At 41.2% G+C, this 27,864-nt stretch overlaps 2 protein-coding genes across 5 annotated transcripts in view; one reads left to right on the top strand and one right to left on the bottom strand.

Annotated features, from left to right (window-relative positions):
* Positions 1-22,738, bottom strand: part of gstcd (glutathione S-transferase, C-terminal domain containing) — a 54,056-nt gene extending 31,318 nt beyond the window's left edge. For both annotated transcript variants that reach the window (XM_079279519.1, XM_079279520.1), the window contains exons 1-5: positions 22,663-22,738; positions 22,086-22,507; positions 20,565-21,017; positions 18,949-19,218; positions 13,903-13,996 (exon numbers count right to left, since the gene is read on the bottom strand). In XM_079279519.1, coding sequence (XP_079135645.1) covers positions 13,903-13,996; positions 18,949-19,218; positions 20,565-21,017; positions 22,086-22,496 — 1,228 coding nt within the window. In that variant the 5' untranslated portion in view covers positions 22,497-22,507; positions 22,663-22,738. The remainder of the gene's footprint in view (positions 1-13,902; positions 13,997-18,948; positions 19,219-20,564; positions 21,018-22,085; positions 22,508-22,662) is intronic.
* ints12 (integrator complex subunit 12) lies at positions 22,402-27,407 on the top strand. 3 transcript variants are annotated; one of them, XM_079279523.1, is made up of 7 exons: positions 22,402-22,543; positions 24,000-24,164; positions 24,263-24,433; positions 24,758-24,939; positions 25,069-25,228; positions 25,359-25,502; positions 26,636-27,407. In XM_079279523.1, the coding sequence occupies exons 2-7, from the start codon at positions 24,009-24,011 to the stop codon at positions 27,191-27,193; spliced, it is 1,371 nt and encodes a 456-aa protein (XP_079135649.1). In that variant the 5' UTR covers positions 22,402-22,543; positions 24,000-24,008; the 3' UTR covers positions 27,194-27,407. The 3 variants fall into 3 exon arrangements, with proteins under 3 accessions (XP_079135649.1, XP_079135647.1, XP_079135648.1); XM_079279521.1 differs by having other exon boundaries at positions 22,519-22,622; XM_079279522.1 differs by lacking the exon at positions 22,402-22,543 and adding an exon at positions 23,049-23,128.
* The last annotated feature ends 457 nt before the right edge of the window (positions 27,408-27,864 follow it).

Here is a 27,864-nt window from a genome sequence, read left to right as displayed (position 1 = left end):
TGTTTTCCATCAATTCATTGGAGTTTGTTGGTGTGTGCACTTGCTACTCGATGTGAAAGTACGAAAGGAGAAACAGTTTTCTGTCAAATGAAATGATCTCTTCAGTGCTGGATTTGCATTGCATGACATTCATTTTTGTAGAGGAGCACAAATTGATTTAGTATAGTTCCAAAGAGTTTAAGGCACCTAAACTCTTTGGAACATATATTTGTATGTGACAAGGTTCTGGCACGCTTTCCTGCTTTCAGGAATGGCCGCAATATCTTGCTGGCAGTGTTTTAGTTCTACCGTGGCATTGACTACTGCTGGCATCTTGCAATGTCGTTGCCATAATTTGAAATGGCTTGTTGGCACTTGAGAGTGTCTGCACTGGTGCAGAGAAGTTTGCATTTGACAACACGTTCGTCATCATGAAAAACTGCGGACCGAAGCATGAGGAAATTAACTTTCTGCAGAATGTTGACCTTAATTAATAACAGGAGAAAAATCTAAATTCACAGTCCTTTTCTGGCAGTGTCTATATTCGGTGGTATTTAGAAAGGTTTGAGGCTGCACAGCCAAACACAGAGCAGCAACTAAATATAATCTTGTTAAGTAGGCTTGAAGTAGAAAAAAAAACAAAAAAAACATTCACAATTCTGAAAGCTCCAATTGTTGGCAAAAAAAAAAGGTCTGCTCATACAGCAGCAGTTGCTGAAATTTTTCAATGTGTTTGCGTAAGACTGTGATGACAAGAAAAACAAAAGCTCATGAAGACAAACACAAGAGGAAAAAACCTCTCAGTCCACATCCTTCAACAGCTTTGGAATGTCTGTCAAAACATGAGCAGACGTAGCTGTAGGCGAGAGCTCTGCATAATCATGGAACTCCCATGGTCCCACTTACAGGTCAGAGCACATACCTAATTTGTCTGCACGGTTTTGTTGTTGCAAAACGGGAATACAACCAAACAAGAGACAGTCGTTTTGCGGGTCCAAGTACATCCAAGTACTACCTCGACACGTATGCAGAGTGTCACATCAACACGTTTCACACTTTTAGATAAACTACCACAGTGAAAATCTGAATCAACTCTGGTATGGTTACAATTATTTGTCAAACTATTCATTCGTCAATTGAAAGAAAATTCTATAAATGTCAATTTTGATAATGAATTCATGTCAGCTGGTAACAATGTCTTAAATTCAAAGATTTGCTAATTGTTTTATATTTCGTGCCAGTGTTGATTTAATCCATTGAGATTTGTATAATGCTTGTCAATCAAAAGAACAACTTTCAGCTTTGGATAGACACAAATTGATGAATAAAATGAAAATGCCAGCAAACCTAACGCTTTATTTCCCGATCCCATAGTTTGCTATAATTTCCCATAAAAGGACCCGATATTAAAATTCACAAGATTCCTGGAAAGAACGATGTAATCTGATACTGAGCACAGAAGCTAGTGTTTGGTTTTGCAGTACACAACATTCATTCAATTTAGTTGTTAATTTCCTGTTCTTTCAAAGATTTGTTTCTGGACATCAACAAAAGACTGTCTATTTACCCCACAATTACTATGAAACAATGTAGTTGCTATCAGGAAATAAAGACTTAATGTCAACAGATTATTAGAAGACATTCTTTGGACAGACCCATAAAAAGAAGTATTACCCCTAAGCCAATAATACGGTATGTGTTGTAACATGCCAAAGTGTCTAAATGGAGACCCTCGGCCTTTTCACATCGTTTCACTTCACTGGACTTGTCAAAACAACTGAAAACAAGCACAACAGAGAGCCTCTCCAACCCTTCCATTCATCACGGCAACACGATGGCTTCCCTTGTCACAGAGTATTTATTGTGAATTATAGTGACGTATCTGGAATATAAATGTTTTCAACTGAAAAAATGTTTTTAAAAGGAGGCTTAAGAGACCTTAATAACAAATGATAACTCAGATATTTCAACTAATCTGAACATTTATCAAGATAATATTGCATGTTTTGGCCAAAATGACAAAACGAGATGTTCATAATGGCGGGTGAATGTTGTGTGAACGTTGGATAGTCCTGATGGGCAGGTGGCACCTTGCATGGAAGCCCCTGCCATCATGAATGGGTGTGAATGGGTCAATGATGACATGTAGTGTTAAAGCGCTTTGAGTGGTTGGAAGACTAAAAAAAGACTTCACCTGTGCATTGGGAACTTCTAGTGGGAATTTGTCATTAATATTTGTTATTTTGTATTCGTTCATTGCCTCCCTGGATATTGTTGGGGTGCGAGTGTCTGACTGGGTTTGGGAAAAAGACCTCTGAAGTAAGTATGGCACGCAAACGTACGGGTATGAACAGAAAAAAAAAAAAGTCATTGATGCATCGTCATTTGCTTACCTCGCGATTCTGCAAGTACAATATTTTTAAGCGCCACAGAATAAGCATAATCAAGTCAATTATTTTGAACTGATGCACAACTGTAATTAATAAGAAGGAGCAGAATGTTCTGTTATGGTCTACCCTCTTCTTCAGCACTGAGTTCAATGTATACAAAATACTTAAAACAACAGTATGAATGAAATACATGGATTCTAGAAAATAAAGAGTACAAAATACTTAATTCCAGCTGTTGTGTCTCCTGAAAACCATCCCCCACTATTGCTCTTGCACACTAAGGAGTGCACATTTTTTATTCAGTGCACTCTCGTTCCCTGCATCCCTTGCTCTCTGCCGGAGCTGTCAAAGTCAGGGAGTAAGTGGCACAACGCTGGCATCTGTGGAGGGCTGTGTCAAAGCCTCTTGGCCTGCCACCTTTGTAAAATCTCACAGGCAGTATGGCTTTTAGCCCTAGCCTTGCAGTGCTAATTCAAGGATAAATAAAGGCTGGCCTCCAGGCAGCTGGTGTCCCTGCTCTTCCTGGTTTTCTTACATTGGGTTGCCAGAAGCTGGGCACCTCTATTGAGAGAAATAAAGGGATTCTGTGCATACGTTTGTATTGTCACTGCAGAGGGAGGCTCCTGGTGTTTGAAAGGAACGTTTCCACAACAAATACTCTTTGACAGTTCAACTCATTATTTTTGTGTTATCTGCTATAAAAATATATTTTAGTGACAGAAAGTATACACTTAAGTCTCAATATATATAAATATTTCCTTGTTATAACTGCAAATGTTCTGGAACTGCACAGATATTCTTATTCAAGGAAGTGGGACGAGATTGACGGGATTACAGATTGGATTTAGATGAATCATTATTCTGTCTTGCTGAGCCACCTGCATACGAAAAAGGAAAATAAATAAATACTTCATGGAAGCTATTGTTGCTCTCCAATTCTTGCAGGTCCCCTTTATCTTGGCCAACTCTGTCTGTTAACATTTCTCACAAAATATAAAAATAACTCAAATAAAACAATCTAAAATGTTGAAAAAGGATACGTTTGTGCCAGTAACTGCGAGGATATGAGACTGTCTCTTGTTATAATTTCACTAATCAGAGCTACGTTACTATAGAGCCCACACTGTACTTAAAATACAGTAATGTAAATGGTATCCTACAGATCACAGTGTAAAAGTGAACCATCACATTACCAGGTGATCGAGACAGAAGACAATTAAATTAAGGGTAGGTCTTTATTCATTGTTACAATCATTATAAGGCAAATCAGCATGTGCATACATAGCTTGCGGAGCATAGAAGTGCTAACGGTAGTTAATGATGTGCTAACGTACTCTGCTAATGTTAGCGCCACAGGTTTTACCCTGTCCGGGTAACGAGTATCACTATTGCACAACGTTTCGCCATCACTAGCGTGAAATCCGGTTGAAAGTCGGTTCATTGGGCGCTACGCTACGATTGGTCTGTCTGCGTTCGAGGGCGGGACATAGCAACGGGTCCATTGTTTATTTAAAAGGCATTACTGTGATCAGAATATAGAACAAAAAAACTCCTGCAAGCTGTCTTCCTTACCTGCATTTAGAGATATTCAGTGACAATGTATCCGTCTCCTGAAGAAGGTTGATGTGCCGAAACGTCACAAAATATCTCTTAAATGCAGGTAAAGAAAACAGTGTGCGGAAGCTTTTTTGTTCTGTATTGTCGACCATAGGCTATCTCCAACGCACCTGTTGACCTACTGGGGTGCAAAAGTTTGCTCTTTTTAGTTACCAGAATGTAAAAAATGTAGAGCTATGAAGGCCCCTGCAACTTAGGTGATTTATATTTATTGTTAAATGATCTGCAGATGCAGAAACAGACAGAACACACACATGACAACTCGCCCCTATGGCAGTAAGCAAACACCATGCAGGTGTACAAAAAACTTGAGGGGAAACTTCTTAAACGATAAGACGCTGAACACAGACAGCTGAGACACACAAGCCGAAATCCATACACAACCTTCTTTGAGCAGAACATAATAATAAGCCTTGAGCTTTTCTTTTTGCCTATGCTGACAAAATGAGGAATTTCAATAGGATACGTTTTTTTAGGGATGAGGAGAAGAACAAATACAAAAGCGATACATGCAGTGGTGGGAATGGTAAAGTGCTTTAATTGTGTTGTCATGACTTTGTGAAAGAAAAAAAAAATAGAAAGACAAAATCAAGAGAAGTAAACCATTACAGAGAAATAGGAAAAAGAAAAAGATGAAGAAAAGCAGACAGAAGGAGATATTCAAAAATATATAAAACAAACACAGCAGATAAAATGAAAGAACAAACGCACACAACTCTCTTTTCACTCAAACCGGTTCTGTGATTCTGTAAATGAACAGCAGTCTGTGTGAACACGTCTTTCCTAAAGTGCCAAGCCACAAATTGTGCAAATGAAAGATATACTGAGCACCTTTCCAAATGAACTATCGTGTTACTGTTTTGAATTTTCAGTTGCTAATTTGGGTTACTGAATTGTTTTAGGACCACAGTGGAACATATTATTTTACACGACACCCTCTGCTTTATACGTGTAACAAATGCAGATCTGTTTACTTTACTGGAATAATGATGAGACACTTACAATCTGTTGCCTATTAGAAAGAATGCAAGTGGAAGACATGCTTTTGCTTAACTTTTTAGAATATGGAGTTGGAGCTACTTTAATTGCTTTTTATCCTATCTTATCCTATAAAAAATACATCGTAATGTATTTGTCAATTCTATTTTGTATCATTTATCTGACTCTGCAAAGCAACTAGTGACTAAAATGCAGTAGAGTAAAAAGAACAAAATGTATTGTAGTGGAGTAGAAGTGTCGAAAATGGATGTAAAGTACCTCAAAATTGCACTTGTGTTAATGTACTTTGCTACTTTCCAGCACAGGGGATACCATAAAACTGCACTTATCCTTTCTGAGTAAGACCAAAGCACATCTCTATCAAGGCAAAAGTCAACAATGATCAACAACTAGAAAAAAAGGTATTGCATACAATCTTCCCTAAAATGTCTTCTCTACATTAGAAACACAATATTTTAAGACTGTGCTCCAAAAGGAAAAGCATGTGGAGAGAGTTTCTGATACATTCTCCTCAGGGCCGAAAACACTAATCAGTAATTAATTATGAGTCGAGTGAAACGGCATAAGAAACGCTATGTAATCCGAAACACACTGAAAGCAGGTACTGGTTAGGCAAATTGTCTCCCTGCGCCATACCAACTCTGCAATGCCTCACCAGAGATTGTTGAACAAAACGAAACTAAGGCGAGAAATGAATATTCATGATATGACATTTGCAGGGAGCTCATCATGGAGGCAGCCAGTGGCTCTGCATTTAAATGGGCACAACTCAAACATCGCTGCAAATAGTGAAACTCTGCGGTACACCTCCAGGGAGTCTACATGTGTTTGAACTTGAATCGTAGAAATAAAGTGCCAATTATCCCTCTAATTGGGAGTAACAAAGCTGGCTGTCTGTTGTGCTTGGTCCCATGTTTACTGCGTATCTTTAAATCTCCAATTTAAAGGCTCTAATGAATTCAATTAATTGAGAATGAGAGGAGTGATTTGGGAGCCAGAGCCTGTTGTTTGGAGCTGTAAGCCCAAGGGAATGAGGTGTTAACCAAATGCCAGCACGACGTATACCCCGGCTAATGTTCAATAACAACATTTTCATCAAATCACATCTATGTGTTTGTGTTATTAACATATGCTCTCCAAAAACTCTATGATCTCTGGTTTTAATAACAGGCAATTTACCTTTAATTGCACATGCACTGACAGCTTCAAATGAACACACGCCTCTCCTTGAAGGCAAACACTTAAACACAAGCAGCTGTTGGCCATGCCTGCTGAGTGGCTCTAGGCAATGTCATTCTGTTGGAGGACAGGTCCACAACAGACAAAAATATCGCCATAATTATTGCAGGAATCATTGTAAAATATTGCACAAACAGACGACGACGCCTACTGATGGTACCAACGTTCTACCACTTCAGTAGAAATTACATTAAGTTTGCGGTGCATTGACTTTTCATCTAGCGCCACCATGTTACTACTGTTAATAGTCAAATCCCTGCAAAACTATGCTTGCTAAACTAAGATGGTGAATAAAGTAAACATTTTACTGCTTAATGTCATTCATCATGTTAGCATTGTAACTGTGAGCTTGTTAGCTGACATTATCGTTGAACTGAAAGCACCAGTTGTGCAGTACAGCCTCAAAGAGCTGCTAGCATGAGTCTTTTTTTGCAGAAATGTCCCGTCTCAAGGACATGTGTGCAAAGGGTTCAAGGCTTGTCTGGTACATTTGCTCTTCAAGAACTGTTGCAAGTCCGACTAATTCCTTTGCAACTCTACGTTTCCCCGATCGAACATTCTACGAGACACTCAGTGGCGGAATATTTTATTCATTACAAGCATTCGAAGTGGGAGAGTTGAATTTGTGAAAGTTGACAAGACTCAGGCTTACGTCAACGAAGACTGGTAAATAAATACTTTGAGTAGAATTTGTGTGTGCATAGAAAGTGTTTGAGGTGAAAATCAAGCGACTAATCATCCACCTAGATAACCCTCGACATGAGTCTGACAGAAGCCTAAGGATGGCAAGCGCCTTTTGACAAGAATCTGACAGGCAGACATTTTTTTTATGATCTTGCTTCGACTTTACTCGTGTCACTTGTTTTGAACTCACAACCCCCCCCAAAAAAAATGCATTTCGAAAAGAACACAGAGGGAGAAAGGAGGAGATTCAGTCAACATAATCTCTCGACTAAGCTGATGTAGTAATGTGAAGGCCAGCAGTTAAAGCAATCTGTGACGAAGCCTGCTGCGTTTCAGTCAGCAGAGCTCCATTCAGCCTGACAGCTGGACAGGAAAGAACAGCCTTGTACACAGACTCCAATTCAGAATGGACGACTAAAGTGTTGTGCACAAGCTCCACGGATAAGACAGGGAAATGTACATGTGTTCAGACAGAGTCAAATCGAAATATTTTCAATCAACCACATTTCTACTTTTTCTGGAATTGGATGTAAATGACTTCAATATGCGTTTAACTTTGGATTCAATGAGTTACAATCTAATCTTATCCCTCATTCACTGCTGAAGGTGTATCACTAAACATGAGGGCTGGGATACAGAGAGATGGGTGAACATGTGAGCAAACAGTTGCCCAGCAGACACAAAACATTAGAATTCATTTGAAGTCTTGTTTTTGGCCACCTGGCAAGGGATTGAAATATTTGCTCTCCTTTTAGCTCTGGTTTTTTTTTGTCTCCAGCAAGTCCTGAGGGAAATATCTGGCTCTTAAGCTGCTAAATGCTCCACTATGTTCATCAGCTTAAAAGGCCCACAGCTGATGGGAACGGCAAGTCACATTATCACTTCATCCAGAAAAACACATTCAATACAACAAAGCTGTATGATTTTCTCATCGGATCTGATCTTTTGTTAAAAACAGCCTTATACACTACTATGACTATAACTTATAAAGATAATTATTTCGACAAATACCTTACAAGCAATGAGATGTAACAGATGCCGTGTCATGATCATCTTAAAGAAAATAAAATGCAATGAGTGGGAAGATGAAATCTTTGCAATGTTCCTTCATTTAAAGTTAACGAAAATATTTGAAAGTTGTTGTTGGATTGATATTTTATCTTTGATGCATCTTACAGATAGGTCTTCCGATTCCAAAAGCAATATGGTAAGCATCTGAGGGGCATCTGGAAGCGAAACATGACAGATGTTTAGCTACTTATTGGACTTCTGGTGTGGCTAACATTTCTACTGGGATTTAAATCACAAATATGATGATGATGATGATGATGATGACACAGGAGGTGAAGGAGTAGAAAGTTGAAGCTCAGCTTGAAGCAACATAGTTAAAAAAAAAAAAAAAATACCTTTTAATTCCACCTCATAAAGCTGTGAAACCACTTAACACTGCTTGGCCATTGTATTGCTGATCAACCCTTCAGTAAAGCGCGAAACGAAAAATGTTTTTGAGCCTGTAACATACGATGTCCAGCTGTAGAAAAACAAAGAAATACAGATAAGATTTCTAAATATTCCCTTTTGAGAAGACTCTTTGGATGGAAATTGAAAATATGGAGGATGTTCAGAGAATAGTCAGAGAAACATGCTCATTCGCTTTCTTGCCAAGAGTTAGATGAGAATATCGATACCACTGCCATGTCTGCACGGTAAATCTCAAGCTACAGCCAGCTGGAAACAGGAGCAAACAACTGGTCTGCTTTGTGCAAAGCAGAGTCCAAAATTAACACTCACTAGTTGCCAAATGTGAGGGAATTTTGCCTTTTGGCAAGTAAGGCAAGGCAAGGCAAGGCAAGTTTATTTGTATAGCACATTTCAACAACAAGGTAATTCAAAGTGCTTCACATAAAACCATTAAAAGCATCAAAACATAAGGCAAAAGAAAAGGGGATTTAAAAACAATTAAGAACATTCATTAAAACATTAAAAAACAGTGCAAGAAATAAAATGCAGTCGAAGTAAATTATATATCGAGAGATAGAGAGAGAGAGAGAGACTCAGTAATATGTCATTTAGCTTTGACAATTATGTAACTTGAACATTCATGCCAATAAAGCTTCTTTGAATCAAATTGAAATTAATTAAGAGACGTTAGCAACAACTTCGGCCCAGGCTCACTTAAACACCTTTAAAGTGGATGAGCTATTCTCAATTCAGAGTCAAGCCGCCCTTCCGCGTTTTCTCAGCATCCTGTTTTTAATTGTAATGTTTTCAGTAGTTCAGTATGTTGATAATAAGCCTAATTGGTCATCCATCTTTGTTTTGTCTTTGCAGTTTGGATGAGCAAAAAGCACCTTAAGAAAACAGATTCAAATGTTCTACACTAAAGCGTTGAAACAGTTGTATTCATATTTTTCCACAGTTTGTGGTACTACTATTAATACTGCACAACACGATAAAATGTATTGAGAATCCCATGTGACATCCAAGATGACATGCTAAATCGTAAATTGCAATAGTAAAAAGCAATTTATTACTTTTGTTTGTTGTAGGTAGGTCCAAAGGCAACAGAATCTACCCACACCTCAAACACTCACTAATTAATATCTTGTTGTTGCTTTCCTTGCATGTAAAAACACCTCACTGTGGTGTCAGAGGGGGTTATCTGCTGGACTATCTGTTGGCCAGGCGCAGGAATTTAGCTGGTTGCCTGGTTTGTGCAGGGATTTTTATGTTAAGATGTTGAATTATGACTCTGGAAAGAAAAAAAAACTGTGAGAGGACATCTAATTGTTCAGCCTTTTCGTCTACTTCTACCAAACCAAAGACGAAAAAAATCTCAACGACATCTCTGCTGTAGTCGAAGGAGGGAGCCAAGAGACAAATTTGGCCAGTTTTCACTCCAGTAGTTCAACTTCTGTCATGCTGTCGTAACCTAAGAAGAAGACGCGTGAACTCATCTCATCTCCTTGTACCAAAACAACCCGAGGACGGAACAGGTCTCAAGCATGACAACTATGCAGTTTCCACACCAGCCCTCCCTTTTTATGCCCAATTGTCTCGTTCACCCCTCTTTCCCTGCCTTGTTTTCTCCTGATAACCCTTGTCTCTCTCCCGGCTGTCTCACCCCTATCTCAATCTCCCACTGTAACACACTCCATCATTCTAACCCGCTTGTTTTTGGGCTGCCTCCCCCTCCTCCCTCTATTAAGTGAAGCGCTGCAGACAGGACGTTGACTGCTCCATACAATGGCCCCTCTCTGTATTCACATGGCTGTTTATGTGTCTGCAGACAGTGGGGGCAACAACATGAACAGCTCCCATGCACAGAGGTCCCTTTGTTCCTCTACACTGAATACACCTGAGCATAAGTGTGTATTGTTACCAATGAATGAGTCAATACACTGAGCAATGACTACGGTAAATAAGGCATAGTGATGTAGAGGTGCATGAATGTGTGATTATCTTTCCTCTCATTTGTAGAAGTAGATATTAACTACACGTCTAAAAGAAACCAACAGTGGAGTCATAAAGTTTCAAGACAGTGATGGTCTTTATCATTTGGCTCTATAGCAGCATAACAGATTTCAAATGAAACAACTACCACAGGGTTAAAGTGCTGACTTTCAGATTTAAGGGCGTTTAGACGTGTTCACATTCATATTGGCTGTGCAAATTGTAGCCTATTTTACCCTTCAGAATATGGATAAAAGGGCTGGAATTTCTACACGCTTCACTGAATGTGAACAGTCAAATTAAAGCTAAAAGTCAGCACTTTGACCTCCTTGTCATTGTGTTCACTATACAGCCAATGCTTTGGAGTCAGGCAGCAACCCCGGGTCTGAAAAGGGAAGTGAAGTTCCTTCAACTTGCATTCTTTCTAATGGCCATCAGGGGGCGACTCCTCTTGCTGTAAAAACAAATGAGACTGTATAGATGTCAATAATAACAACTTGATTTATTACCTTATTATAAATTGTAAAAATGCGTTCATGGTCTCAATCGCTAGTTTCAAGTGTTCAATACATCACGAGGTTCATTCAGTAAATGATGGCTATTTTGTGATTGACATGTCGCTACCACGGTGTTGTCTGGTCTGGGAGTTGTCTGTGTTTTTGTCTTTCAACTTTAACCCTTTCACAGTGTCTTTTCAGTTCATGAAAATTAATTGTAATGTTTTTGGTCGGATAAAAATGTCTTATTCAGCGTTCGTTTGGACTTGTGTGCTCCACCCTCTCGTGTCACTTCTAGTTGCAAGAAACTAAAACTAACCAAGATGGTGACGGACAAAAATGCCAAACACGAGGCTTCAAAACGGCAGTGCATAAACCACTGGGTGACGTGGTCCACTTCTTATATTCAGTGTAAGTACAGAGCCAGAACCAAACCATTCAAATCGTGTATCAGCACTTACATGAAAATGGTAAGTCAAATACTTGTGTGTGCCATATTAGTGTTTCCAGGTATGGAAATATGTATGCATATGTAAAGGGAAACCTTCCCTGTGGGTGTGGGCATGTGTGCAGTCATAGGGAGATATAGATGGGAAAGCCCACACACTGGGGTTCAGTACAAATTGTCTGCCTTCAGTCTTTGTTCCTCTTTAATTACACAGCACTGAAATACAGCGGCTGCCTACCTACAAGCCTAATACTGCAGAAGGAGATATCAACAGCGCCGTTTATCATGCAGAGTGCCGACAAAAGTGGGCAGACTAAAATGTAGTCTCTCTCTCGTTCTCGGAATAGATACGCTGCCCACATCGTCAAGAGCACTTCTGCTGAAATGTCAGCGGGGTTTTAGGGATAGAAGCAGATGATCTATTTGTACGGTGGGAACACATGAATATGCTATAAATTACAGCTAGTACAGTGCAGTCAAAAATAGAGACACAAAATGAGGAAGTTTTTCATTGAGTTGACTCTAATCTAGCATTTTCAATTTGAAACCGTGACTATCAAGTTAAAGTGCTGGCTTTTTGTTCAAATACATTACCACAGCTACTATACTACCACTACACTGGTCACTCATCCACTTTGATTCAGTGCGTTCATTTCAGAACAATACAGAAGGGCAATGATTCCAAATGTGCAGACAGAGTTAGTAAAGAGTGAGTCTGTCCTCACATTGCTGACTTTATTGGATATGTAACAAGAATAATCAAGTCATAAACCAATTGAAGCTTTCAAATGTAGGTCATACTGGATTGATGCGTGTGGAATATTCACAGCACCGGAAAACGGTTCACATAGAATATAAATTGTATTTGTGGTGAATGTTGTTTGATGAATCAATGAATAAATACATACCAATGAAGTGATATTAATTATTAGGGCTGCTTAAATTATTGATTCATCTGCCAGTTATTTGACAGATTAATCATCGTTAGAAATTGCCAATGAAATCTCTGTTAAAGTTTCCCAAAGTCCAAAACCCAACGATATTCAGTTTATTATCATACATGACAAAGTAAAGCAGCAGCTGCTCACACATTTCAGAGGCTGGGACCGGCGACTGTTCTGCACTTTTGCTTTTAAAGTGACAAAAACAATTATTGGATGATCAAAATGTCATTGAATCATTGCAGTTCTATTAGCAAAATAAGTAACAGATGATCTGCAAATTGGGGATTTCAGTGAACAAGTAAGATACTGCAACATATCATAAGGTCACTCTATCATGTTTATTCTCTCTGTTTAAACATTCCCATTAATTATTTTGTGGAACACGCTGTAACCGAGTGTCCACAAAGTACAATAGAAGTAAAGACTATGTTTACTTACCATACAATTCTTCTTGTTTAGTTATACGGAGGTTTATTCACATGACACTACGGGGAAAAATGAAGTGTAAGCCAGACACTAGAGTCCAGAGAGGCAAGAAGCTGAACTGGCACACACACGGACATCTTGATAATGAAATACCTCTCCAGCTTCAATTTCCTGTTCTCTGATAAGTGGAGGAATAAGCGATGAGCGTGAACTTCTGCTTATCAAATTTCCTGAATAGGTGAAAAGGACAGGATGCAAGAAATGAAGGCATAACACAACGATGAAGAGAAACCCAAACATGTAAATATTCACATGATGGATATATTCTCGTCTTTATGAACCCCTCCATTTCCTTACAAACAACGACAATGATATATTACTGCTGCGCCAACACATGCATTCATACCATTTAGCATCGCTACCGACGCAGACGTCGCACAAGTAAGAAGAAAACCAATGCAGGCGAGAGAGAAAGGGAGCCGGAGAAACATTGAGACTTCTTCTCTCTGCTTCACCGGTGCCACCTGGGGCAGCAATCAACAACCCTTCCATTGCCTATTAGATACTCTCACTGCAATCAGTAACCACTAAGGCACATGCACAGGTTCCACGTCCCACAATAGTTATTTGAGCCTTCAGTGTGTGTGCGCGCATGGTTTTGTGGGCTTCTGCTGTGCCGAGTCTGTTTAAGTCAAAGACCTATTTCACACTTTCGCAAGACAAAATAAGGAGAACAACACATCAAGATAAGCACTTTAGAATTCATTAGGGGGCCTCATGGGGAACAGCATCCAGCTGAGGCTCAACACAACACTCTGCAAGTGTCAGTGGCTTCATATTTATTTCTTTTTAGGGGCATGACGGTGCCACTGAAGATCACCAGGCAACATACAAGGAAGGTTTTATGGAAATATTTAAGAGAATTCCTCATATATAGTGTCAGTAGCAATTTGTCTAGACTTTCACCAAGCAATAGGGCGAAGGAGAGAGGGAGTAGGTGCGATGTAGAGGCATACAGATTATAAGAGTGAGGAGGTAAAATGATGAAAGGGAGAGGTTTTAACGCTGATGGGGAAGAGTTAGGGGTTAGAAACAAGAACAAGAAAACAGAAAAACAAAAAGGAAACGAGCCAAAGGAGCAACAGGAGAGATTGCGAGGGCAGAAGGGCAATGAGGAAGATGGAGAAAGCAAAGAGGAACACCACAAGGCAGAGATTTGACTTTACCTTCAGTGGGGCTGATGGCTGCTGGTAAGCTGTCCCACGGGAGGGTCCAGTCAGGGCAAGGATGAGGCGTGAACACGGCCTCGATGCCACTTTCCTGAGGGCGGAACACACGAATACACAGGTTACCATAGAAACCCCTCTACAGCCTTGAGGCTCAGTGGTCCAAATGGCCGTAATGAAGCGATTTAAAGAGTACCATTCTTAAACAACCCCTTTGCTACCTCGCTCCCGCTGACCTGAGGCTACACCTGCGAAAAGGCCACTGCTACTGCACTTATACTCCTCTCAAGAGACAAACACCACTACACTCCTGTACATCCAATCCACTTCAGCAAAATGCTGGAGAAACACTTCAAAGTGCGCACAAGTCAAAGCACTTTCCTTTTTTCTTCTCTGTCTGATGATAAGAGGGTTACAAATATGAGCCTGTGCTTCAGCGCATGCTATACAAGGCAGGAAATGTCGAGAGTCTTTTATCGCTGCCAACAATTAAATACAAAAAGATCTCTTCAGGGGAAATCTTTTCTAACAGCTGCGTATTTGCCATCAGTGGACTTCCTAATCTAATGTGACAATAGGTCTGCATGGCCACTAATAAATATGACATCTTCTTATGACTAAGGTGTAAAAGAGGTGTGTGGTACGGGCAGAATGTCAGCCACATTGTTGTCTCTGACAATATTAACTCTTTTTGTTTAAATCACACAGATGTGAGGCCTTATTCAAGTCTTTTATGTCGTCACAATGTGTGTATTTAGTCATCACCACAACAATTGATTGTGCTAATGCATAATATCATAACTAACTTAAAAAACAAACATCTATGCTACAGAGGATAGTATTATCAAGGTGCAATATGCAGTATACCTCCTATCAGAGCATATTACCCAGTATATGCAAGTAAATAACTCGACATAAACTGAAGGCTACACAAATATTAACAGTTGCGTGATGTAATGCAACACAAAACAACATCCCTGAATAAACCATTCTACTAAAAATAACTTTTGTTTTTCCGTCACCGCTACTTCATTTGTTTGTGTGTTGACTACAGTAACCTGGGTCTGAATTGTGTGACATTACATTATAATCAACATTTTCCTTTCTAATATTTCCTCTAGTTCATTTACTTTAAAACGAGGAGCAAACGCATTAAGCACACTTAACAATATAATGCATTCAGACACAAAAACAGCGTAAACTACAGCCTCAAAATGACCCTCGTTAATTCAGCACCATTTTAACTGGTTTAAAATTAATTGAAACAAATGATTCAGTTTTAAACTAATCCAACACACATTGTGTCTACAGCCATGGTCCAAAATGATTGTTAAATGATTTAACTGAAAATCTCATTTTATTGAAACACTGACAGAAGGACAAGCTGCAACACTGCGGTTCAAAAGATCGAGCGTTGGCATCAGTTAGGCCACATTTTCCCGATGCACCGGTCATGTTCTGAAGTTAAGATGGACACTACATACAAGCTGGTAGAGCCGAGTCTCAAATAACAAGCAATGGCCGAACCCTCCTGCCCAACAGAGGACCGTAAGGAGTAAGTAACCTGCCACACAGCTGTTCAGTTTCACTTCCCATGGTCAGGGACAGACGCAGACGACTTTCAGTAATCACAGTTTCTGGCACACCAGTTTTCCTTTGAGCCCGTTTCTGTCAACATTCTGCCTCGCGTCTCTCCGACTCCCTCTGTGTGTTTGTCTCTGTCTCCTATCCGTGTGAATCCTGTGCTTCAGGTTTGCTGCCTGTTTGTTTGTGTAGCGCGTCCTCTTTTCAGGTTAGGTGGTGGAGAGCAGGTAGTGGGAGTTTGGAGAGTTTTTCCCTTATCCAAATCGAGAGTCAAAAAAATGACAGAGGCAGCTGAATGCTGTCCAGACTGTCAAACACCCCTGGGGCAGATTTGTGATATTGGGCGATGTAATTAAGACAGACTAGACTTGCCGACAGAAAATGCAACTAATCCTGTTAACGCACGAATCTTCCTTCTCTGGACCACCCCCATATTTTACGAATTCAATTTTTGGCTAATGTCAGTAACTGTGTTTAGAGACCCGTCAATCAACGTGTCAGTGACAGCAGGCAGGTGTTAGTCTTGGATTTTTTATTTTGGTAGCGGGGCTACTCTTTTGTTTACATTAGGATCACAGTGTTGCGCCTCTACAGCTCATTGCACAGGCAGTTTGACTGGCATGCATCAGTGTGTGTTAACTGAAGTGAGGAGGAGGGAGAGTTTATGAGCCATTTATATTGTGGATAGAGTAGCGGGAGGAGCCCGGTGCCTCTGGTTAGCAGCAGTGAGGGATCGCGTGTCAGACGGCAGACCTCTCTGTCGCCATGTACTTGCCCCGGGATGCACACAATCATATAGGAGGACATATGCACACACGCACACACACACACCCCCACCAACCCCTTGGCCAAGACAACACAACAGCTGCAGTGCAGACATGATGGTGGCGACACGCAGCCATCCGTATAATCCCTCTAGGCAAAGAAAGAATGGTGGCCTGTGTGTGTGTGTGTGTGTGTGTGTGTGTGTCTCAGTTTTAATGTCTGATTTCAACCTGCTGTGAAAACTGTCATTTGTGCCCATCAAAATTCAACCCAGCAGCATGGCATGTTAAAGGCAAATCCCATCCTGACCACCCAGCTCACACATCCGCCTCATCCAAACTGTCCAAATACTGCATTCTCCCCTTTGCTCTCTTTCCGTCTTTAAAAAAAAACAACAACAACACATTGTTACAGACACTTAGCCAGCAGGAAATCACAGGAATATCTGTGCTGAGAGAGCAGAGCAGCAAGGCCAAGTGAACAGTCTGAAAGCTTAGAGTAGCGAGAGGTTAGTCAGGGCTGAGGAGACAGTCTCCTTTTGAACAGCTGGGTCTGCTTATCTCCTTCTGGAAAAGCTAGTCGAAAAAAAAAATAGTGCAGCGGCAATATTTGGTGTGCTGTAGAGCAAAGAATGCTATACATTTGTGTGGCTGTATGTCTCTGGCCAAAGCTTCCTGAGGAAACTGCATTTTAAGAGCGTGGACACATTATGCTACTGTTGTGTGCCGTCTTGTCTCTTTACAATAAGATTTTCAGCCATTACTACATTACTACTTAGGCAAGGCAAGTTTATTTGTATAGCACATTTCGACAACAAGGTAATTCAAAGTGCTTCACATAAAACCATTAAAAGCATCAAAACATAAGGCAAAAGAAAAGGAGATTTAAAAACAATTAAAGAAACAGTGTAAGAAATAAAATTCAGTAGTAAAAAGTAAAGGAGATTTAAAACATACATTGAAACAATAATTGATGTCTCCCTGAGACATTACGCTGCACGCAATCAACCATACACTGCCGCAATTCTGCAATTACTCGCACACAAACCACGTCTGGAAAAGATCTCTGCCGATCTGCGTTTTATAGTGTACGCCTTGCACGAACTCGGTCCCGGAGGAAATGGCGATATATTGTGCAGTCCTTTTAAAACCATTAAAAGCATCAAAACATAAGGCAAAAGAAAAGGATATTTAACAGCAATTAAGAACAGTGTAAGAAATAAAATACAGTAGTAAAATGCAGAAATGCAGGAAATTGATTAATATATTAATTGAATGTGGTTCAATTAAAGGCAGCAGCAAACAGAAAAGTCTTCAATCTTGATTTAAATGAGCTGAGGGTCTCAGCAGACCTGCAGCTTTCTGGGACTTTGTTCCAGATATGTGGAGCAGAAAAACTGAACGCTGCTTCTCCATGTTTAGTTCTGACTCTGGGAACAGAAAGTAGACCGGTCCCAGACGACCTGAGGGGTCGGGATGGTTCATAAGGTAGCAGCAGATCAGAGATGTATTTTGGCCCTAAACCATTCAGTGCTTTGTAAACCAACAGTGTGATTTTAAAGTCAATTCTTTGTTGGACAGGAAGCCAGTGCAAAGACCTCAGAACTGGAGTGATATGATCCACCCTCCTGGTCTTAGTGAGGACTCGAGCTGCAGCTTTCTGACGGATTTTTTACAGAGACCTGTAAACACACCGTTACAGTAGTCCAGTCTGCTGAAGATAAATGCGTGGACAAGTTTTTCCAAATCCTGTTGAGACATAAGTCCTCTAATCTTAGTCAGACTATAAAACTTTTGTTTTCTTTTGGACTGGAGTCATTGTTTTTATTGCACCTGAAATGAGCAGAAGCTGAATGTGCATTGTCTGCACTATTGCAAGTGGCCACAGGATCCAGTGCACTTTACAATGCACTGAGGGCAGCACAATACTGTTGCTAGAAACAGATTTTATTCTTCTAAGACTGGTTACTTTTTTTATTAGTTTGTATTGATTGATTTAAAAAAACAGTAAAAAAATATCATGTATACAGACAAGCATCTTAAAACAGCCCACTTAAAATGTTAATTCTGTGACTGAGAGCACTTAACGCTTAAGCACTGGCAGAAAGGCAAAAACATTTAACGAGTAAGAGTCTGCCAGAAGCCAAAACGTGAACTTAAGAGATACACTCTTGAAGGCACAATCAGCAGAAAATGGGTGCATGAAATTACACGGATAACAGTTGAAGGAGCAATATACAACATTAAGAGCATTAATAGAGCAGGGAGCAACAATTAAAGATGGAGTGGAATAATGTCTACCTGAGCAGAGAATGAAGTCACTTTCCCTCTCTGTGCGTCGTTATCAGAGCTTCTCTGTGCTTTGTTGACCTAGCCGGGCCGGCCGTAAGTGCTTTTAGTGTACGTTAGTGCACGTGAGCGTGACCCACTGGCTAACTTTCGGCCGCTGCTCTGCACTGCTCTCATACAGCGGTTACAGCCGATAACGCCATCCCATCAGACAGTCGTCGCGGAAGCGTAGCACCCAAGCTCCGGTTCCAATCCAAATGCTCCCAATCTCGTATTATGCACCTTTAACAACCAAAGCCCTAAAACCCTCTACCTGTACTGTGAAGGGACACTAGAACCTGATGTGAGAGCATGTTTGCTGAAACAGAGAGGTAAAACATGATAAGTAAAAGGAAATGTTATAATTTACTTGAAGTTTGGTCAGTGTGGGCCTGGGGCCGCCGACAAAGGGAGGCTGCGCGGTCATCTCCTGGTCTTCTTCTAGCTCCAATAGGCTAGTTGGGACGTCCTCTGCTGAAGGCCCCGGGAGGCTGGACATGAGAACTTGGGGGATGGAAAGAGCCATGCCACACTCCTTGGCAGCCCGAAGGACCCCAGGTACCTCCTGAACACGGCTGTACCAACGCAGCAGGTGGGGGAGCTGGTGCAGAGAGCTCGCAGCGTGTGCTTGAAGGGAACACTATCAAAGGAAAGAAAGAGAAAAGGGGAAAAAACCAAAGAGATATTGATTAAGTGACTCATCTGACATGTCATCTCCAGTGGAGCCAGATGTCAGGTTCCACTAGAATTCACTCATCACACTGGTGGACGGACAGACACGAGGGGCCGGCAGGAAAAATCATCAAAACAGCGTTGGCAGGAAGATGAGGGTAAAGACACAAACAGAGACATGATCAGAGGCGCAGTGCCACTGTGTGACACTATGTGTGGAAGACGAAAGACAGAGACGGGGACACAGACCCGGGGGGTGGGGGGGGGGGGGGGACACACTCCGTAGTGAGACATGTGGGTGGAGCGGAAAACAGCCGACGTGGCCGCATGTCTCGTGGACAGTGATGTGGCCGTTAAGAGGAGACACGCTAGGCTGAGTGTGAAACTGGAAACCACTGGAGCACAGCTGACTACTAAAAGCCTCATTGTGAGAACTTCAGTCGGTTCCCACAGTCGAGGAATAGTTGGGAGGCGGCTGAAGGGTGAAATGGAGGTTGAGACCCACTTCACTGGCCGACAGTGCAGCATTCCTGATCAACAACAATGCACCAGTGAACTAAATAGACGCTCTGATCTCCGCTGCAGTTACTGTAATTGCTGCAACCAACTTAACCTGTAAAGCGATCATTCTACGTCATGAATATTCAGAAAATGTTCGCGAGCTTGCAGAATTCTTTTTTTTTTTTAAGTTAAGAGTTTTAAAGGTCAATATAAACACCCACCAATTCTTGATCCATTGCAGAGAAAGAAAAAAGTAATCTGCTGCATTAGAATAGAAACCCTACCATACACTGTTATCAGGCTGTGCCAGGTGCCTCTAGACCCCCTTTGAGAGCACAACCTGTGCCAAGTGTGATGCAGCGAGTCTTCTTAACTCAAGTTTCTGCCTGGATGGATCTGAAAGGAGCTGGGTGTACTGCCTGCTCACCCTGACCAGAGTGTCAAAGCCAGAAGTCATGCATAATTAGACCAGTCATCATAATAAAGATGAGTCCGTAAATATACAGGTGACAGCAGACTTAAGTCGTGTGTGCTACTGTTGAGACAAAGCCTTGTGTGGCTTCACTTCATTGCTCAATAATGAGTCTATTGCTTACAGTACATTTTGTAAAGTTCACAGTGTGTCATGTATGTAAAGTATAAGGCTGAGAGAGGAAATATAGCCATTAATAATCACATTAAAATAGCATTTGACGTGTATTCATGGTTCTTAATTATGCAAAAACGTAAGGCAGTAATAAGACCAGGATCCTTAGCCACAAGGGTTCATTACTGACAACACTCAAAATGAATCATGACCTCCGAGGCCCTTACCAAGTACTGGTAGATGCATGGCAGCAGCACCAGGTCAGTCAGAGTGAAGTACAGTCCTTCTGCAAACACGTGCTGCAGCGGAGGCAGGTCTGTGGTCTTCACTTTCCTGATCTCAGAGTTCTCTCTGGTGGTCATAGTTGGAACTGAATCCACAGACAGCTTGGCCAGAGCCGCCCTGAGCTCAAGTCCGTCACTGACCTGAGGCGATCGTCCGGGCTCGGAGTCCTGGTTCCCTTTGCCTTCAGGGGACTCGTTCTTTTCATTCCGTCTCTGCTCTTGGAGTTTCTGTCTCCGTATCTTGTCGTCATTGTGGACTTTGACGGGCTCCGCGAGCCTCCGCTCTAGGGTGAGGATGGAGAGAGGCAGCTGCTGATATTGATTGGTGGGATTTTTGAGGTGCTCTTCAACAGCAGAGGGGATTCCAATTTCACACAGTCTGGTCCACTTGCTCACCTGAGAGCAAGGAAAGAAAAGAGGTTTACGGTCAAATACCGCAGGTACTCAAAATGGAACATCATTGGTTAATTGTTTATTATTGTGATACGTTATATTCTATAAATATATATTATATTGTATCCGTACAATGCTGCTGACACTTTAAACCAAACCCTAATCAACATGTTGTAATAGTGCATCATATTTCGGCGTCATTACAGTAAAATAAACGTGAATTTGGAATAAAAACTTTGGTAGACAACGTAAAATAGTTTATCCAGTGAGGGCTGGAAATTTCATCAGGTGAGGAATTAGTTCAGAATTGAGAACCACCGACGACTTTCACCCACAACCAACTGAACAACAATGATAATGCTTTATTTTAAAAAGGTGAATATTCAACATCTCCGAGGAAGTCACTGGTGAAGAACGATGTAACGTTGAACTCGACAGTACCACAAGCTGTGGGGCAATTATTTTACTTTTGTTAGATGTATAAGTTTATAAGCTGTTGCAGAATTCCAGAGAAACTTCCTTAAATGACTACTTCATTGAAACCCAACTAAATGTGTTTTCATTTTTCTGATTTACTGTATGCTAACCTGCAGTGGGTTCTATGAGCAATTAATCAGAATGAATCATTTGGAAGTAAATTGAACACTGTCAATTTCCCCTATGATTAAAACCAAATGATGTCCCTTTTCTGAAAAGAAGATAAAATCAAGTGTTACTGGTATTTTGACAGGCTAACACATGAGCATTATGCCACTATGTAATCGGGATTCACAGTAATGATGTCATTATACAGTCATTATATTTGCTCGCACACCTGTACACACTGAGTGATAGATGCTGAGTCAAAGGGTCAAATCTCCTGTGATTTCATAAATGCCTGTAGCCAAAAATGCCCCGGCCTCGCAATAAACTTCACAACAAGTTTTGCTAAAGTTTCAACTTTTTAAAGCAGCCATCTACATCACAAGTAGGTGAAGTTGTGCTAGAAACCCCCCACCATGACCGATGCTACACATCAGGGGACTTTGTTTACTTGCACTTTGATTACGTGTGTCCTTGCTTGCCACTGACCTCAGCACAGGCCTTCAGACAGGTCTTCTTGAAGCCCAGCAGTGCCAACACATCCTTTCTAGAAGGGTCGGCCTCCAGGGCCTTGTTGATGACGTGTCTCAGGACCACCGCCAGCCCTGCCCTGCAGAGCATCCCAGTCTCATCCAGAACTGCAGGCCGACGGCAGCCCCTCACCAACTGGGGCAGAGCCTCCAACTGAACGTCAGACACTTCCAACCCCTCTGGCAGCTGACTCCTCAGTGATTGGGAGCTGGCAGGTCTGGTGAAGACGAGGAACACGTTGAAAGACTTGCACTCGCAGTAGGACAGGAGAAACAGGGCGATGTTGGTGTGCAGCGGAAGACGCGGCTCCTCATTTTGGCAGCAAACGTCTAGAAAGAGGGAGAGATGCTTTCCCTCGGTGTGCTTCATCGTTAATAGTGCTGTGAAGGAAAAAAAAACAAGAGCGAGGTTAACAGGTGACGTTCATTTGCTTTGGAAAAGTGTTCAGGTGTCTTTTCATGAATGGCAGCAAGAACGTGTTGGCTGAGATACAACGTAAGACCCGGTGCATGAAATGACATTAATAGATACTTACAACTGCTTTAGTAATGTAGATATAACACACCGGCAATTTCAATAAAAGCACGTTGTTCACGCTTCCGGTTCGAGCTTCTTCTTCTTCGTCTTTCCTTGTGTTAATACTAGCTTAGCTCCACAGCGCCATCTGCTGCCTGATAGCAACACGTACGAATCAATACTGATGACAAAATATAAAAATGTTACATGCATTTCAATTCCTTAAAAATATAGGTGGCATATTAAATTATTCATTACATATAGACTGGAAACTTATGAAAGATTTTTTTAATAACGCCGATATCCACCCACGGTTCCGAGCGACTAGATTCCGGACATATTTAACGGTTGCACCGCGAACACATCCAGGCGAAGGCTGCTCCCCGGCTTCTCATCTAGGAAGTGTTCAACCCTGAACGTTAGTTGCTCACCAAAACGAAACTACCGAGTGAAGGGGCAGGTTTCTATAAGAAGCAGACTGTGAGGTAACGTAAACCACCTGGCAACTTAGCTTTGTAACTCACAGTTGACAGGAAACGTAACTTTAGCTGCTGTGGCGCTAGGACTCGTGTTTTCTGGTTTGTACCAATATCGTCACAAAGCAACCAAATTAAATCATTATTAGGGTATCAATGTCTTTCGTGCGGGATATTTGTTTAGACCCAACATAGGGGCGAAGTTTAGTTCCGACCACCCTGTTCAGCACATAGTTATAGATGAAGCATCAGAGTGAACACTTGAACAGCCCTGGTTGACCTGTATTGTCTTTCATTCTCTTCATGTTTTTTGGAGGTGGGTGGGGTTATTTCTCCCGATGTCTGCCCTCCTCTCATCTGACTTCAGTTTGTGCAATCGCATCTTCTGTTCTCAGTATTTATGATCGTGGCTGTCAGTGCAAAAGTATGAAAACAATGATTGCATGAGAGACACTAACTGGGTGGGACTATAGGCTGCACTGAAGAAAAACAGACTTACCGATAAATATTTCAATCCTTCTCAATAATGAACGTGCATAGATGATGTTTGTTTTTAGAAGAAGTGGAGTGATTCCAGTTAGGAGGCTGTAGATGCAGAAAAAGCTTTACATCATGGTACAGTGTTGTATTAACTGTATCTGTGTAGATTTAAGCCCTTGAAATGATTGAATTGAAATTTTGAACCTGGAATCAATCTAGTATTTTCCCCCGAAGCTCTTAGCCAAGACAAATGTCAGTCCAAGTGAACACTACAGTGTATATAAGGCATTTATATTTAATACATCTGTCGTTTGTGCAACATAGCTTGTCCTCCTTAGCAGTGGTATTTGATACATGTGTACAGAAGCTTAAAAAGATGACATTATTTTATGATTCCCAGTGTTTCGCCATGGCTGGACCTGTCAGTCTGGAGCTGGATCCAATCTTCCTAAAGGGACTGAGTTACCTACACTCCAAGAGTAAAGACTCGGTTGAGAAACTCAAAGCTTTACTAGATGAGTCCCTTTCAAGAGGAAGTGACTCGTCCTACCGTTCATTCCAAAAAGTAAGGAGCTTATTACGTTTTTGTATTCATTACTTTTCAGTTCTCTTTCAATTTCATTGGACTTGACATTGTTCTGTCTTATCGTTGTGTATTCTCAGGATATAGAGGTGTCCAAGGGGTCTGTGTCAAAACTGAGCTTAAGCAAACAGGACTCAAAGTCCTCCTCAAGTTCCTCATCCTCCAGCAGCAGCAGCAGCAGCAGCAGCAGCAGCAGCAAATCCAGCTTGGAAAAACCCAAGAAAGAGCCAGAAAAGAGGCCTGCAGAGAAGGTAGATATAATTATATATATATATTATATATATATAATATATATATATATATAATATATATATATATATATATATATATATATATTATATATATTATATATATATATATATATATATATATATATATATATATATATATATAATGCAATGAATAGACTCCAAAATCATAGCGTCACTCATAGGCAAGAAAGACTAAGCTGATCCATACAGTGAGTGAGAGAGTAGAATAATCAAAAAGATGGCTATAAATTGACAGTGTTGTTATGACATTGATGTCAACAGGCATTGTCCAAACGGAACTCTTTCTGTCCTACTGACAAACAGGTCAGGGTTGACGTGGCTGAGGTGGACCCTCCCAAAAAGCCTCGTTTGGAGAAACCGGAGAATCGCTCTTCTCCAGTTACCGTTCAGACGAGCAAAGACCTCCTGCCAAACATAAACGACTACGATGAGACCAATGCGGATGACTTTGCGATGGAAATGGGCCTGGCTTGTGTGGTTTGCAGGTACATCTTAATTATTAGCAAATAAACAATGTTTTCTCTCATACGCGAGCTTCCAGATGTTGGTATGCTAAATCTTTGAGACACAAAGGTAAACGTACTAACCTGCAACATGCTTTTCCATCGCCTCAGACAAATGACAGTGAGCATGGGAAACCAGTTGGTTGAGTGCCAGGAGTGCCATAATCTGTACCACCAGGACTGCCACAAGCCCCAAGTCACAGACAAGGAAGTGAACGATCCACGGCTTGTGTGGTATTGTGCCCGCTGCACCAGGCAAATGAAACGTATGGTGAGGAAAACAAATTATAACCCCGTCTTTGTATGTATTTATTAGTGTGACTAATCAGTGTATAGTCATGTTAGTAGTTTCAGTATTGGTATATTTTCTGTCTAAAGCAAACTACTTGTCTGTCCTCTAGGCCCAGAAACCTCCACAGAAGCCATCTCCTGCATCTGCATCATCAGCGCCTGTTGTCAAAGACACGCTGGTGAAAAAGACGGAGCTTAAAGCCAAGCCGGACACAACCAGCACCTTCCAAGCCTTCAAAAGAACAGAATTGAAGGTTTGTGTCAACTACGTATGGCTGTATGCCGCCTTTTTGACCCACAATAATATGTGCTGGTATTACTGGTCTTCCGACCACTCAAAACCCTCACACACAGATGGCAGAAGCGTCCATACAAGGTGCTAAACTGCTCATCAGGATGTAAGCTAATGCTCACAGCCTTCGGGAGCAGTGTAGGGTTCAGTAACTTGCCCAAAGAGACTTAGACATTTTAGACAAACTGCTCTAAAAGGCAGTCGACATGAATCCCTGCTAAGAACAATGAGCAGACGGTAGACATTAGAACACTGACTTCTGTTGCTCGGGCAGTGTTCCTGTACAGTATCATTTCAAAACATTTCAAGAGTACTTTCACTTATCAGGAGTTCACGATGGGGTTCTTTTCACTGCAAACATGTTGCCTTTTTAAGTGAGTGATTTAAATTCAAGTCAGTGTGGGAGTTTGGCTCGAGCAAGTTGAGTCATTGTGTAGCCTGCAGGTAACTCTGCTGATTGACATATCTTGATGAATATGTATTTGCTCTACTACACAGCGATCCGAAGATATGTCAAAGGATAAGGCTGGTGTTCAATTTAGTTTTTAGTCCCTTGGAAAGACCAAGGCCTACACATGTTAGTCCATCTCTCAATACCTTCTTCTTACTGGTAATGGATCAGACTTTGCTGCACAAACATCCATCATAAAAATCCTCTCCACCACAACGTATTTCTTGGTAACCTATAACATGAAGCAGTAGAAAAGATGGGTATATACCAACGCTAAATGATTACATTAATGAAATATGGTAATGCGCAGGTATGATATGCATCTAAAGTTAAACCATCTCCCCTGCCATGAAATGGTAAATGAGCTTCCATCAACAATAAAACCCTTTCTTCTTTTTTTATATATATATATATATATAAATAATCTCTCAAACATACCTGCAAACCTAAATTACAGTCTTTTTAAAGTAAACTCCTTTAATGAACATTTAATTAATTAGTTGGTGTTTGACTTCAGAAATAAAGGTGTCTTCTCAGGATCTTAATCTCAAAACTTTAAAAGTTGTTATTGCAATATGACAATGAAATTTGAGGCTCTGTTGAATTTATGTTGTGATAATTGGGGTAACTTTTTATAATTTCAGGCATCCACAACATCAGCCAATCCCACCAGCAGCAACTCCACCTCCTCAGGCAGCGGCCTTACAGGCTGGGCTGCATTTGGCGCCAAGACGAGCCCATCTCTAGCTGCCAGCTCCAAGCTAGGTTCCTCGGGCCCGAGTGGGAGCCACAAGACCTTGTCCGCTCCTTCTGGCCAGAAACCCGTCGGGCTGTCTGGGCTAGCAGGAGCCAAGTCAGGTCTTGGGAGTGCAAAGACACCCGGGAGCGGAAACGGAAACGGCTCTAGCCAGGTGCCTCTAAAACCTCCTCCACCACTGACTCTGGGTAAGCAGCCTCTGAACCGTTCCTCGAGCGGCGAAGGTCAAGGCAAGGGGCCGGCTTCGTCAGGGGCCGGCTCCCCGAGCGGCTCAAGTGGAGGAGGGAACGGAGGCAATAACGGAGGAGGTAACGGGAATAATGGGAATGGGTCAAAAGCTGCACCAGGGGACAAAGCGCCAACATCCCAAGAGTCCCAGCTCAACGCCATGAAACGGTTACAACTGGTGAAGAAGAAAGCAGCGCAGAAGAAACTGAAGAAATGAGTCGAGAGAAACAAAGAGGGGGAGGAAGTGTGAGGGAGTAGAATATAAATGTGGAAGTAGTGCCAGAGCGTTGTGTTTGTATGAAAAGAGCAACTGTACATGAGTAACACCGTGTAATTGTATAAATGCTGCTGGACTGTGTACGTACCTCGTTTTGTCTTAACACGTATGACCGTTGGAAAAAGTGTCACTTTTCTTTAACAAACATTAAATCTCTTCTTATAAACTGACTTTGTCGTATGTAGTGTCCTTGAATGTGTATCATTATATTCTGCGGGACAAATGGAGACTGGATCTCGTTTATTCATTACGTAATTGTTCAAATATAAATGACTTCATAGATTTCTTCATTTCACATTCAAAATATACACTTTACATGTATGAATCGGTTCACATTAAATAATTAACTTCGATTATAAACTCACCAATACTGAGGTAAAAAAAAGTGCTCAGCACAGTGCCCTGTATGTATTTTCCTTCCATTATTTATGTTAATCACAGATTCCTGGTCAAGTCCCATCGGTGAGCTCTCTTGTTATAATCTTCTGAAGGCAAAGCAGATTCAACACTGTTGGTATGAGACATAAAAGAGCTAGTGTTACCCGGTGCAATTTTCACTTTCACCAAGCAGACATGTGACATGTTTTACACTCAGGATTATTTCAATTAAG

The sequence above is a fragment of the Melanostigma gelatinosum genome (genome assembly GCF_949748355.1).
Source record: "Melanostigma gelatinosum genome assembly, chromosome: 11".
Taxonomy (NCBI): domain Eukaryota; kingdom Metazoa; phylum Chordata; class Actinopteri; order Perciformes; family Zoarcidae; genus Melanostigma; species Melanostigma gelatinosum.
Note: the sequence above shows the minus strand (reverse complement) of the source record. Positions and strands in the feature narration are given on the sequence as shown.